Source organism: Nicotiana tomentosiformis, chromosome 8 (genome assembly GCF_000390325.3).
Source record: "Nicotiana tomentosiformis chromosome 8, ASM39032v3, whole genome shotgun sequence".
NCBI classification, from domain to species: Eukaryota; Viridiplantae; Streptophyta; class Magnoliopsida; order Solanales; family Solanaceae; genus Nicotiana; species Nicotiana tomentosiformis.
This window is the reverse complement of record NC_090819.1, coordinates 49,495,007-49,510,225: the sequence shown is the minus strand read 5'-3', so window position 1 is coordinate 49,510,225 and position 15,219 is coordinate 49,495,007. Positions and strand designations below refer to the sequence as shown.

The 15,219-nt window shown below is 38.6% G+C and overlaps 1 protein-coding gene across 1 annotated transcript; it reads left to right on the top strand.

The window, feature by feature from the left end:
- Nucleotides 1-231: 231 nt before the first annotated feature.
- LOC104101784 (uncharacterized) lies at nucleotides 232-1,757 on the top strand. The gene has a single exon (XM_009609300.4). It carries the CDS (start codon nucleotides 429-431, stop codon nucleotides 1,614-1,616), a length of 1,188 nt encoding a protein of 395 aa, XP_009607595.1. The 5' UTR covers nucleotides 232-428; the 3' UTR covers nucleotides 1,617-1,757.
- The last annotated feature ends 13,462 nt before the right edge of the window (nucleotides 1,758-15,219 follow it).

The following is a 15,219-nucleotide window of genomic DNA, read 5'->3' as shown; positions in this document are numbered from 1 at the left end:
CTATATCAGAATTCAGAGGGGATGATTCAGCTCCGAGGCTTTATTCTGTTGTGTATCTCTTCCTTCCACACAATAAAACGCTATAATACTTGTATGTATTGTTTATAGTTGGGTTTGTCCACATTAACCCTCCGTATGAATTATTTAACCCTCTTCAATAAAACTCAAGGCCAAACTTGACTTCAGAAAGAAAACTCATTAGAAATTAAATATACACATCATTAGTCTCTGTGTTACATAATCAAAAAATTATTAAATATTCTATGGCATTAATATCCACCATTCGTTTCTACCACTATGACGACAATTCCACATAGGTAAGCTTCCATTGTCTTCTCCACTAATGAATAAATTACATGATTAATTAATTTGACACTGTCACAATATAAACAAAGCCATTGCAACAATTAAATGCAACAATTAATTGTATGTTGATGGAAAGTCACCGGAATTTGCCCACAAATGTCATCAGTTTTTGCTTACTCCCCTCGGAGCTCATCCAATATATAATTCTTCAGCTTGCCTTGCCTGAGATTATCCGACTGAAATCTGTCAATAAGTCCATTTCCTCTATTATTTCTGATCGGGATTTCGTTCGCGACTACAATCTTCAATCGAGCTCCGCCACGTGGCTGTTCCTCTACATGAAACGGTGGCGCCGTGAGGCTGTGCTCTATGGCTTCGCCGATTCTTCCAACCGGTGGTTTAATATATTGATCGCCGATTTGTTGAAACAAGTGGTTCCGCCAGGTGAAGATGTCTACTTTTTGACTGCTTCTGGTAATATATTCCTCTTTGCTTTGAATAACAGGCAGGAAGTTATGTCAGTTGATATTATGACTAGGATGGTGAAAAAGATCCCTCCAAGCCCGTTAGGTCCACGTGGCACATCTTCGTGGCGAAGATCCGGTATGAAATTACTCTCTTGCCCTTCTAGTTCCAAGCATTTTCGATTTATGTTTGTTGAGTTACATCAAAGTCATCCAACTTTATTCGAGTATGATTCAAGAGTTGAGAGATGGCAATTTATGCAAGCAAGAGAGATTACCCAAGACTTACAAGGTGATTTTATTTTCCTAAGTGCATCTAATGGACGTAACGCAAGTGTCATCATAGCCGTGCGACCTCAATGCAACAGCACTCCAGTTGTCATCCGACCAACATTCAACACCCGAGGGAACGAAGAAGATCAATTAGCTGTTGGATTTAGTTGGGGAAACACCATCGATCTATTACACGTGTACGGTGATGGAAATATGATTACTATTAGATCAGGCAAAGTTGATGATGTGAATAAAACAGTTAGAAAGATAAAGGGAATAGAGTTATGGGGGTTGAGCACAAATGGGAGGTATTGGGAATTTGTATCAAGGGCACCAAATGATCTAATTTATAAAATAAGCAAGCCATATGGTGCTATGATGGGGTGTATGCAAAAAGGGAAAGGGATAACAAGGGCAATTTTGATGACCAATCTAAAGGGTGCATGGGACACAATTTGGTTAAGGTATGACAAAAAGGACGACCAGTGGACGTGGCTCCCGTTACCTGATTGCAAGATGAAGGGCTCAAACTTGGCTGGAGTCACATTCTCCTCTGGTTTAACCTTGTCCTAGGATTGTCACATTTTAATTAGATTTCGAATGTTTGGTTCAATGTGATGTGATTAAATTGTTAAACCATACTGAAACTGAAAAACAACAACCCTCCCAGAAAAAAAAGCAAGATTAATTTACTTTTGTATTTAACATTTCTCACTGATTTCTAAGGTCTTCATAAACCAAGTAAAACACTATGCCTACGTTGTAGCAAATTAGAAGCACTAGCGGACAACATGGGAGGATGTGGAGTAGTGGTATCGGGTTCATCTGAATTCATAAGTTTCGACGCAGAACATAAATTTATATGTATAAATTCATTAAAATTGCAAAGAATGGTAGGTCTGAACCCATAAGTTTAAAATTATAATGTCACGACCCAAATTCCATCTAATCGTGATGGCACCTAACCCCAACCCGCTAGGTAAGCCAAATAACATTTAACATAACTCAAATGATAATAATAAGAGTCAATGAGTAAAATAACTGAACTTCTATACAAAATCTCAAAGATTGGTAGTACAAGTCATGAGCCTCTTAGACTTAGAATTACAAAGCAGGTACAAAATAAATATATCATCTGTTCGAAATATACATAAAAAGATTGCAAATCTAAAGCTACCAAGAACAAGTAGCAACTATATATATTCGAAAAGCATGTATATCTTCAATGCCAGCTCCCGCCATACATAACAGCGTCACCTCCAAGATCTGCACGCAAGGTTACAGAAGTGCAGTATGAGTACAACAGACCCCATGTAATCAGTAAATAACAAACCTAACTTCAGGTTGAAAGCAGTGACGAGCTCGGAAGAAGGCCAGAGTCCAACACCAATAGCCAATAACCACTCGTAATAATATAATGAAGACAATAAAAGTGAATAACTTAAAAGGTATGGTGTTCAGCTCGTTCACAGTTACGGAAAAGTAGACATGCTTTTCAAGTATAATGATGAGCTAAAAATACAACACAAAATTATGCTCGCTAGTCGAATATAGTATAGAAAATATCGTATCCACATGGATTTGAGTTAAACAGTGTTTTCGTAGCTTCTAGTTTTAATTGCTATCCAAGATGATCAACAATTTAGAGTTGTGTGAATTAAAACTAAAATTTACTAAAAGTCTAAACTATTGGCTAATGACAATTGCAACAAGAGAAAGCAAGAAGATATCAAGGGAGGAAATATGGCTGATTGGATAGGTGTAAGATATTTGTTTGGGAATTAAATCTAGTTACTTCACTTCTATGGTTCAAGTGAGTCTCTCAAATTCACTCTATTATATTCAAACATTTAGTAGAAACTCCTCTCTCTATTAATCTCAACCTTACGATATGAACTAAGTTAAGCTTGGTGAAAATATGCAAGAATTCGTAGTGGATTTATCCTTAGGAGAACTTCTTTCGATTATCCTCCTAACTAGGTCATAACATTAATTCAACTAGCTTCTTTCGATTACTAACAAGAATCAATGAATTCAACCAATAAGATAATGCAAAACATCACAAATTATGCCTCTTTCGATTACATAAATAAGTGAATATATATGCAATAATAAAAATACCCAAAATGATTCAATACATAAAACTAGAGTTAATATCCCCAAATAATTCTCAAAATACCAAATCCATCAATCCCTAAGGAAAGATTACTCTATGGATATGGAAAAATTCATCTCAATTAAGTTTAAGTCAAAGGAAAACATAAAACATCCAAACCTTGTCTTGAGCGAGGATGAATGGTGAAATCCTTGTGCTCTTGCTTCTCCCTCTTCTCTCTAGCCTCCTTAGGTCTTAGATGTGTCAAAAATCCTCAAAATACCATTTTTCTATGTATATATACCTAGTAGGGTCGGGCCCAAACAAAAACACCTTCTCCTACACAAAAAAGGATACTTTTTCGGAGTTGGACGTGCGCGGCCGCGCACCTGGAAGTGTGCTCGCGCACTTGGCCGCGCACTTTTCACACTGTTCTGCCCCATATGCGCGGTTAGTGCGCGGCCGTGCATTTTCCGCGCCCTTCTGACCCTGCGTTGTTAGGAATTTGACATAACGTAAAATATGAAAGTTGTAGACCTTTGAATTAGCTTTCCAACAATATATTGTGGTGCCGAAATGGAGTTTCGAGCGAAAGGTTATGTGCATTTTACTAGACACTGCGCAATATGCCTGCTCGATTCTTCGTTCGTTCTTAACTATCATCCGTTGATCCCCGAACACAATCCCGGCTTAATTCTTTGGGATTTTACTCAGACTTCAAAGCTCCAAATCACTTGAATTCATTCCATAACATCTACATAGCTCGGAATCACTCCTACAAGGCATAAAACACACAATTAGTGCAAAACACTAGCGATTAAAGCTCAAACTCAACTAAAGTGCAGTAAATTGGAATGTAATAATCGACTAAAACATGAGATTATAACCTACCATCAACACCCCATGCTTAAACTATTGTTCGTCCTCGTTCAATCAAACCACACTTTATATAGACACAACCTTACTAAGTAACTCTCCTAACTCATTACACCAAGAATATTTAAAATAGACTAAGCACAATAGTGTAACATCTTCACCTCAAGATTTGACTCACAAATACCATGCATTATTCACAACTCACTCACTTACTCTAATATAGAGGTCAACGACATTACCTTTCTTTCATGAATCAAGTGCCCTCACTTAACAAAAGAGAGTAGTTCCACACACAATAAAAATTAAGAAGAATCATGTCACGACCCCAAATCCACTACTCGTGATGGCACATAACCCAACCCGCTAGGTAAGCCAACTAGTAACTATCCAATTCTAATGATATTAACAAGACAAATAAACGATAGTAATTTACTGAATTTTATACATTTTCCAGGACTGGTAGTACAAATCATGAGCTTCTAAGAATAGAGTTTACAAAGCTGAAATGAAATAAATACATCGTCTGTTTGAAAAGTACATAAATAGAGTTTTATAGATCTAAAGCTACCACGAACAAGGGGCAGCTATAACCGAGACGTAGGTACATCTTCAATCCAGCTCCCATCGAACACAACAACATCAACAACCAACATCTGCACGCAAGGTGCAGAAGTGTAGTATGAGTACAACCGACCCCATGTACTCAGTAAGTAACAAACCTAACCTTAGGTTGAAAGTAGCGACGAGCTAACACAAGGTCGGGTCCAATACCAATATCCCACAACAGTTCATAACAGCATAATACAAGTAGTAAAAAATGTATCTCAGAAGTAAAATGCTCAGCTCGTTCACAGTTCCAGAAAATGGTCATGCTTTTCAAGTATCTTAGTGAAAACCCAAATCTTTTACCGAAAATGCCAAAAATACGAGTAAGTTTGAACAGTGTAATTTTTCCAAATTTCCTTTCCACAATAAATATGATGTTTTATTTTCTTTCCTGATAGCAAGTGTGAAATACCGCTCTATGCCCACATATCAATGTGTGTAAAAAGTCATGAATGACGTGATACCGTACAACATGAGGAAAAATGCATCTCTATGCCTGTATGTAATGTGTGCATGCCAATGCCATGTATCTCAGAGATGAATCATGTACTCACACTCTCAGAGTACTCAATCTCATTGTCTCACACTTTTCACTCATCATGCTCAACCACTCGGTACTGTATATGGCCCATACGACCCAGGGAAGATCCATCTTGGAATATATACATCACTGGCCATCAGTCACTCAGTACCGAGGAATGCCAATCCGGCCCCATGGAGAAGATCCATCTCCAGGTATATAAATGCTTCGGACAAGATCCATGTCCAGGGACAACGCACATGCTATAATATCAATATCTGGATCAACACGAACAACTCACGTGCTGCACGGTCAACTCACGTGCTATAGTATCAATATCCTCACAAACAGGCCCTCGGCCTCATTCAGTCATCAATCTCTCCAGTCCCACTCACGGGCTCACAATATCATGAAACTAGCCCGACAACACTGATATGGTGTATCAATAAATAACAACTGGAACTGAGATATGATATGAATGCATGAATATGACTGAGTACAAAATATCAATGAAATCAGTGAAATGACAGCAAGAAACGACCACTATGGGTCCCAACAGTATCGGCATAAAGCCTAAACATGATATCTAGCATGATTGACAGCTCATTTACTTAATCGCATGGTGAAAACACGGATATTAACAAAATAAGACTACTATACAGTGCCATGAAAACAACAGAGTCCCAATTCACTTGGTGCACGCCCATACACCCGTCACCTAGCATGTGCGTCACCTCAATACCAATCACATAACACGTATTTCAGGATTTTATAGCCTCAACACTAAGTTTAAAAGAGTTACTTACCTCGAACAAGCCAATACCAATGTCGAGCAAGCCGAGCGATGCTCCAAAGATGCCATCACGCGCATAGTGACCTCGAACGGCTCAAAACTATCCAAAAGCAACTCAAATACATCAAATAAAGCCCAAGAAAATAATTTCAAATGAAAGAGGTCGAATCTTTAATCAACAGCCCAAAATCGGCCAAAACGTCCAACTCGGGCCCGCACCTCGGAACCCGACAAAACTCATAAAATTTGATAACCCATTCAATTACGAGTCCAACCATACCAGTTTCACTCAAATCAATTTCGAATCGATGTTCAAAATTCAAAAATTCACCTTATGAAACTTTAGGCCAAAACCCCAATTTCCTCTTTAAAATTCACAATCCAATTACCAAAAACGAAGATAGATTCATGAAATATTACCAAACCCGAGTAGAGAACAGTTACACAAATTCATATGGTAAAAATTGCTTCAAAAATTGCCTCAATCCGAGCTCCATAGCTCCCAAAATGTAAAAAAGGCCGAAACCCTCGAAATAGAGTACTTTATAATCTGCCTAGGCCCCCTCTTTCGCGAACGAGGGAAATTCATCACGTTCGCGATGAATAAAACTCACACAGCCACAAAAGACTTTACGCATTCGCGATACGCCCCACGCGAACGCGATGACCACTGCTGCCAAGGCTTCGCGAACGCGACTCACCTTCCGCCATCGCATAGAAGAATGCTCCAACTCCCAGCTGCCAACCTCATCACTACGCGAACGCGATACTCTATACGCAAACGCAAAGAAGACTTGCCCCAATTCTACGCGAACGCGGGACATACTTCGCGATGGCGAAGAATAATTTGCTACTGCCATCGGAATACCCTACACATTTGCGACAATTGCCATGCGAACGCGATGAATGACTGAGACACTAGAAACCAGCAGAACACAACAGTGAAAACATGAAGGAAAAATGATCCGAAATCAATCTGAAACATGCCCGAGCCCCTCGGGACCCCGTCCTAACATACCAACAAGTCCCATAACATAATATGAATCTACTCGATGCCTCAAATCACACATAACGACATCAAAATGATGAATCGCACCTCAAATCAAAATCTATGAATTTTGAAACTTTAAATTTCAACAACCGATGTCGAAACCTATCAAATCACGTTCGATTGACCTCAAATTTTGCACACAAGTCACTTTTGACATTACGGACCTGCTCCAACATCCGGAATTAGAATCCGACCCCGATATCAAAAAGTCAACTCTCGGCAAAGCTTTCCAAAATTTCAACTTTCGCCATTTCAAGCCAAATTCAACCACGGACCTCCAAATCACAATCCGGACGCACTCCTATGTCCAAAATTATCCAAAGGAGCTAACGGAACCATCAAAATTCCAATCCGAGATCAAATGCTAAAATGTTAAACTTGATAAACTCTTTCAAATTTAAAGCTCCCTAGTTGAGAATCATTCCTCCAAATCAGTCCCGAATAACCTGTAAACCAAAACCGACGATTCACATAAGTCATAATACATCATACGGAGCTACTCATGCCCATAAACTACCGAGCGAAGTGCAAATGCTCAAAAGGACCAGTTGGGTCGTTACAAATCAGGACTCAAGATAGAAATAATTCACTCACTCTCAGAAATAACATTCATATGCCACAAAAGATGAACCATAAGCTTGCATGTAGTGTACTACTCTACTAATTGAGCTCATTCAGTCAAGGATCAAGTAGGACTTTTAACTGGTTGTAATGTAGGCTGCAGGACGGGTAAGATACATTTAGATATAAGAGTGACTACACCTCCCTAAGCACTTTAATGCATACACTTTGACATTCAAAACCCCACACTTATGTCAAACCATACTCCACCTTGACATCAACATGCATTAACTCCCCAAATTATTTAAGCACCATTACATCAAGAGTTACCACTTATCAATGAATCTCGTTCACAATAATACAACTATTTTTTTTCTTTTCTTGTTCAATTCAAGTGGCTCTTACTTTTTCAAAAAAATTCACCTTTCTCCTTATTTCATTAGTTCTACTCAAAAGCCAAACCAACCACCCCACACTTCAACTTTTACAAAGCATAAGGTAAAGGAAACTTCCTTGAATTTTCTTCTTTTCCGAGAACTTATGAACTCCACCCCTAATTCTGAATTCATTCCTCATTTTCGCTCCTTGGGATTCTTTATGGAGCTCACTAAGCCCAATTCTTCTAAGGATACCCGAAGACCCTCTCTTTTCTTTCTTTCTTGTCCTCAAATTGAGCGGTGAATTGCTCGTTCATGATGATCCTTAACTTATTTCTGCATTCTTTCACAGGATTAATCCATACATATTTCTGTAAATCCCTAAAAATAAAATCTACATGATCAAGGTTAGAATAAGAAAACAAAGAAGAAAGGTCAAGTGAATATTTCTCTGGTATGTCCAAGACCATTCGTTTCTCATTCTCTTCTATTAAAGGTTGCAAATGTGGAAAGGTGGATGGAGGTTTGAACTCTTCTTCCGTTGCTTCACACTCAACCACAACCTTATTCTCGATCATCTCAGTTGAATCAGAGTCTTCTTGTACCGTGGAAATCTCCCTCTGTAGACACTCATCCTCTTGAGTAGGCTTATTCTCGCAAGGTATCTCCTCCATATATTCCCCATTACAATGCAATGAGCTTCTGAAAGTGTACTTATTATTTGACTCACTTGCGCTGTTAGGTTGTTAATGGCTTCATCATGTTGTGTAAATCTCTCTACCAGCTTATTTATGAACTTATACACAAGCTCTTCCAAACTACCATTCTCCCCTTGAGGTGGTTGTCTCACTTCGCTTCCATTCCAGTTATAATAAGGGTATTCATTCCAACCAGAGTCAAGATTGTGCCCATATGAATCCTCATACCTGTACGGACTAGAAACAGAGTGAAACTGTTCAAAATACGAACCATATGAGGAATACATACCTGCTTGACAGTCAACCCATAGATGATTTCCACCGCATTTAAAACACATAGCAGACAGCTGATAATATTTAGATGCTAACTCTTCAACCATTTTCTTAGGCTGGTTGCACTCCATCTTCACAGCATTTAGAGTTCAATATCTACAATATCTTCTCCAACTTATTAGGAACTACAAAACAAATCTTGAAAAGAAGTTAACTAACAAAGAAAATAAAATAGATTAGGAAAACGTAAAATAAAAAAACTAAAACCTAATTCCTGAATTAGCACCAAAAACTATTTCAAACACTGTTGATTGCCATACCCCGGCAATGACGCCAAAATTTGACGAGCTAAAAACATAACACAAAATTATGCTCGCTAGTCGAATATATTATAGAAAATATCGTATCCATAGGGATTGGAGTTAAACAGTGTTTTCGTAGCTTCTAGTTTTAATTGCTATCCAAGATGATCAACAATTTAGAGTTGTGTGAATTAAGACTAAAATTTACTAAAAGTCTAATCTATTGGCTAATGAAAATTGCATCAAGAGTAAGCAAGAAGATATCAAGGGAGAAAATAGGGGTTGATTGGATAAGTGTAAGATACTTGTTTGGGAATTAACTCTAGTTACTTCACTTCTATGGTTGAAGTGAGTCTCTCGAATTCACTCTATTATGTTCAAACATTCAGTAGAAACTCCTCTCTCGATTAAGTCTCAACCTTACGATATGAACTAAGTTAAGATCGGTGAAGATATGCAAGAATTCGTAGTGGATCTATCCTTAGGAGAACCTCTTACGATTATCCTCCTAACTAGGTCTAAACATTAATTCAACTAGCCTCTTTCGATTACTAACAAGAATCAATGAATTCAACCAATAAGATAATGCAAAACATCACAAATTATGCCTTTTTCGATTACATAAATAAGTGAATATATATGCAACAATAAAAACACCCAAAATGATTCAATACATAAAACTAGAGTTAATATCCACAAACAATTCTCAAAACACCAAATCCATCAATCCGTAAGGAAATATTACTCCATGGATATGGAGAAATTCATTACAACTAAGTTTAAGTCAAAAGAAAACATAAAACATCCAAACCCTTGTCTTGAGTGAGGATGAATGGTGAAATCCTTGTGCTCTTGCTTCTCCCACTTCTCTCTAGCCTCATTAGGTCTTAGATGTGTCAAAAGTCCTCAAAATACCATTTTTCTATGTATATATACCAAGTAGGGTCTGGCCCAAACAATTACACCTTCTCCTACGCGAACAAGGACACTTTTTTGGAGTTGGACGTGTGCGGCCGCGCACCTGGAAGTGTGCCCGCGCACTTTTCACACTGTTCTGCCCCATATGCGCGGTCAGTGCGAGGAGGCGCACTTGCCATGCACTCTTCACCTTGTTATGTTGGGAATTATAAAATATGTAAAACATTAAAATTGTAGCCATATGAATTAGCTTTCCAACAATATATTGTGGAAACCAAAAGGAGTTTCGAGCAAAAGGTTATGTGCATTTTACTAGACACTGTGCAATATGCCTGCTCGATTCTTCGTTCGTTCTTAACTATCATCCGTTGATCCACGAACACGATCCCGACTTTAATTACTTGGGCTTTTACTCAGCCTTCAAAGCTCCAAATCACTTGAATTTATTCCATAACATCTACATTGCTCGGAATCACTCCTACAAGGCATAAAACACACAATTAGTGCAAAACATTAGCGATTAAAACTCAAACTCAACTAAAGTGCAGTAAATTAGAATATAATAATCGACTAAAACATGAGATTATAACCTACCATCATATAACAGTCAAAGTCTAAATCTTACCGTTGAAATCAATTAAACATGATTATTTCAAAAAAAGAACTTGTTTTCCAATTCACATCAGATAAGACTTTTCGTTTACCAGTTAGTATGAGGAAATACATCTCTAAGCCTACATGTCAATATACATGTCGAGTCATCAACTGTAACATTACCATTTAGCATGAGGAAGATACATCTCTATGCCTACATGTTAAATATACATGTCGAGTCATCAAATGTCACATTACCGTTTAGTATGAGGAAGATACATCTCTATGCCTACATGTCAAATATACATGTCGAGTCATCAAATGTCACATTACCGTTTAGCATGAGGAAAATGCTTCTCTATGCCTACATGTCAAATATACATGTCAAGTAAATAATTTCACAGTGCTATCATCAAATACACTCACTCTCAGCACACTCAAGGTGCCTGGTTCGAATGCCCCCACTACATCACCCATACAATCACTCAATACTGTACAAGTGACTGGTTCAAAAGCCCCTCACCAAAGCACGTGTATATATATCACAGTTCCCGCGCCCACTGCTGGTATGTTAGACTCCAGAGGGCTGGATTCTGCCCAAGCGCTAGTCAAATCACATAGCCCAATAGTGGGGCCTGGTGCACGCGTAGCCTCAAAATCAGTACCTCTTAGCCCAATGTGGAGCCCGGCGTACGCGTCACTCAATATCAATATAATAGTTTCGACATGCAACCCGATCCAAATATCACTCACAACAGTGCTCTATGGCCCACATCAATCTTCAATCCGCTCAAGTCTCCATGTGCCAATATCTCATAGAAACATAATTCAATTATATAACATGGAATATCACAATGTGCCACAAATACAGCTCAAATGCGTGTCACGTACAAGGACAACAATAACATGTGAGGCAACATATCAAAAGTACGTAGAGACAGAGATATAACATGTAGATATCACCATCATGACTGAACAATATGATTACAACTAAGGAAAATAGCTCAACATGGAAAAGGATAGCCATATCATGTCTTAAACAATTAAGAAGATAATATAGACATGATTTCTAGCATGAATAATATCTCACGTAATCATATAAATGGAGAAATCATGATATCAAAGAAGCATGATTGCAAAACAAGGCCATAATAGCCTCATAACTATCCAAATCATGAGTACCTCGATGCATACACACATTCCCATCACCTAGCGCGTGCGTCACCCCCAACACATCCCAAATATCATAGTTTTCAGGGATAAATACCCTCAATTCCAAGTTTAGATATGTTACTTACCTCGAACAAGATAAATCAAATATCGAGCAAGCCAAACAATACTCTATAAATTCCATCCCGCACGAATCAACCTCTGAACGGCTTGAAACTGGCAAAAAGCAACTCAAAAACATCAAATAATGCCATAGAAAACCAACCCAAGCGATAAAGGTAGAATCTTTAATCAAATACTCAAAGTAAACCAAAATGTTAACCCAAGACCGCACATCGGAACCCAACAAAACTCATACATTCCGACAACTCATTTGAATACGAGTCCAACTATACTAATTTCACTCAAATCTGACTCCGAATCGATGTTCAAAATCCAATTCACTTTAGGAAAGTTTAGACAAAAACCCTCAATTTCTCTTTTAGAATCATTAATCAAATGCCAAAATCGAAGATAGAATCATGTAATATAATCAAAACCGAGTAAACAATACTTACCCCAATTCATGTGGTGAAATTTTCCTCTAAAATCGCCCAAAATTGAGCTCCAAATGTGATAAAATAAACAAACCTTCAAAATAAATAAGATCTGCTAGTGAATCGGCTTTTGCAGCCACTTTGTCGCATCTGCGATAAAATATCGCATCTACGAGAACCACTGAAACCCAGAACAATCTCATCTGCGTACAACACCTCGCATCTATGTACTCGCAGACACAGAATAACCATTGCATCTACGCACACGTCCAACCTCCGCTAACATCGCACATGCAGATCCCCCAGCGCATCTTCACTTCCGCTTCTGCGGTCAACCTCCGCATTTGCGGACTCTGCTCCCAGGCCACTACTTCAGCTTTTGTGCCTCCTGTGCCGCTTCTGCGGCTCCGCACCTGCGCCCATAGATCCGCAGGTTCGATCACACAAGGACTCAAAAATCTCAGCAATGTCAACATGATCCGCAATGGTCCAAAATCAATTTGAAACACACCCGGACCCATGGGGACCCCGTCCTAACATACCAACAAGTCCCAAAATACAACATGAACCTAATCGAGGTCAAATCACACATAATAATGTGAAAACCATGAATCGTCTATCATAATCAATCTCTTAAGTTCATAAACTTCAAACCAAGCGTCCGATTCAAGCCTAACCAATCTGGAATGAACTCAAATTTTGTATACAAGTTCCAAATCACATAACGAACCTATTTTAACTCCCGGAACAAAAAATCCAAATTTGATAACATCGAAATCAACTCCCGATCAAACCTATGAACTTTCCAATTTTTCAAATTGCAAACTTTCGCCAAATAGTGCTAAAACATTTTAGAAATATCCAAATACAAATTCGGGCATATGCCCAAGTCCATAATCACTACCCAGAACTAACAGAACCATAAAAACTCTGATTTGAGGTCAAATATACAAAAGTCAAACTCGATCAACCCTTCCAATATAAAGCTTTCAATTTGAGAATCATTCAACTAAATCGATCCCAAACTACTCAAGAACCTAAACCGACGATGCACACAAGTCAAAATACTTCATATGAAGTTACTCAATACTTCAAACCATCAAATTGAATGCAAATTTTCAAAACGACCGGTCGGGTCATTACATTCTCCCCCACTTAAACATACGCTCGTCCTCAAACGTGCCAAGAGTCATAACAAAGCCATCAAATCACTGAATCAACTCACCATACACATTCCCATGGGTGATCCCACATCATCCCAATCCATATAAACCTGACAACACCATCTAACTGAAGATCCTTACTACAACCTTAGTCCATAAACCTTAGAATCAAATCTCCAACATCCGGAATTCATTATAAGACCCGATTCTCGCATCTATACATTGTATAAGTATGAACAAGTTGTATCAATCCATTACCATAACCCATGATATAATCACATGATGTACCACATAACTCAGATACTCATAGCAATAACTGCTCAATAACAAACCCGGTACCGGTAACAAACCTCATATCGAATAAAACCTTGTTCTAAACCTTCGTACACTGCCAATGATAAAAGAAACACGCAAAAACTCATAACCACTCATCAGATCAACAAGTCGTGGAGCTCTCTCACCCAATGAGAACCATAGCCAAAGTCTAAGCCGACTAGTGACGTTATTCCTCCAAACATACCTTAATCAAATCCGATAACACTCATTCCAGGTCCAATAACCTCATCTCATCCAGTACAAACTACTCGACTGACATACCACACCAATACCACCTAGTTCCATATACCATGCAATCCGTGCACCAAACAAACAACACATCGAATGTACCCAATGATGGAAAGAGAATAAAATGAGAGAACTATCCCGCAAGCTCAACAGATACTACCACAAAGCGCAATGCTATGAGCCCATCATACAAAGGAGAAACAAAATACACGAAATAAGCAAAAGGATCATATCCGTTAACTCTGCTGCAATGCGTGACCCAATCCAAGCACCGGCCCACATGGAATACCTTGAGCCATGATGCTCAAAATCAATAACCAAATTCATATCGATAATAAACACGCAAAGTGCATGACCGTAACCATGGAGAAATGAATAGCACAATATACCACAGACAGGAATACCATAACCAAGGTGCAATCCAATTCAACACCCCAAGAACCATCTTGTTCGAATTCCGCCATAAGGTCCAAACAAAACCGCATCATGTGCATAAATAGTCAACAATCTCATAACCCATCGTAGCATATAAGAGTAACTCATGGAACATATCAGAACAAGAATAAGATAAAATCTAACCGATGGCACACCCCTCAACAATAGCTGTACTGAGTAAAACAATCCAACCCGATATAGAATGCACATCCTCATAAGGCCTACCAGTGGCCTCCAAATCAATTTTGATCCTCCCAAAATAGGTAGATAACCTCCGAAAAGTCCACAATAACCCATCCATAACACATTCACTCAACCGTCAATCTCTTAACCTATCTTCACCATCTGCAACCATGGAATAATCCGCCTCTAAGAACTCGCATGGTCATCAAACCCCTAGAATACAAGAATTTCCATGTCCGATCCTAACTCCACCATTCAAATGACTGACACATCTCTCATACACAATCATCTCAGGGGAAATGCTTCCATAATTCTTCCATGCCACATAGCAAAATCTGAACATCAGTAGTAGATCAACCAGGAGATTACCATAATACCAGTCAAGCATCCGCAAGTCAAAATAAAGTGCGCTCTCTAAAATGTCCACCCTTCCCACGCGATACTAGATACTGCCAACAACA

Excerpts from the sequence above, each read along its gene's own strand:
- LOC104101784 (XM_009609300.4), top strand. The coding sequence starts at position 429 with ATGTTGATGGAAAGTCACCGGAATTTGCCCACAAATGTCATCAGTTTT.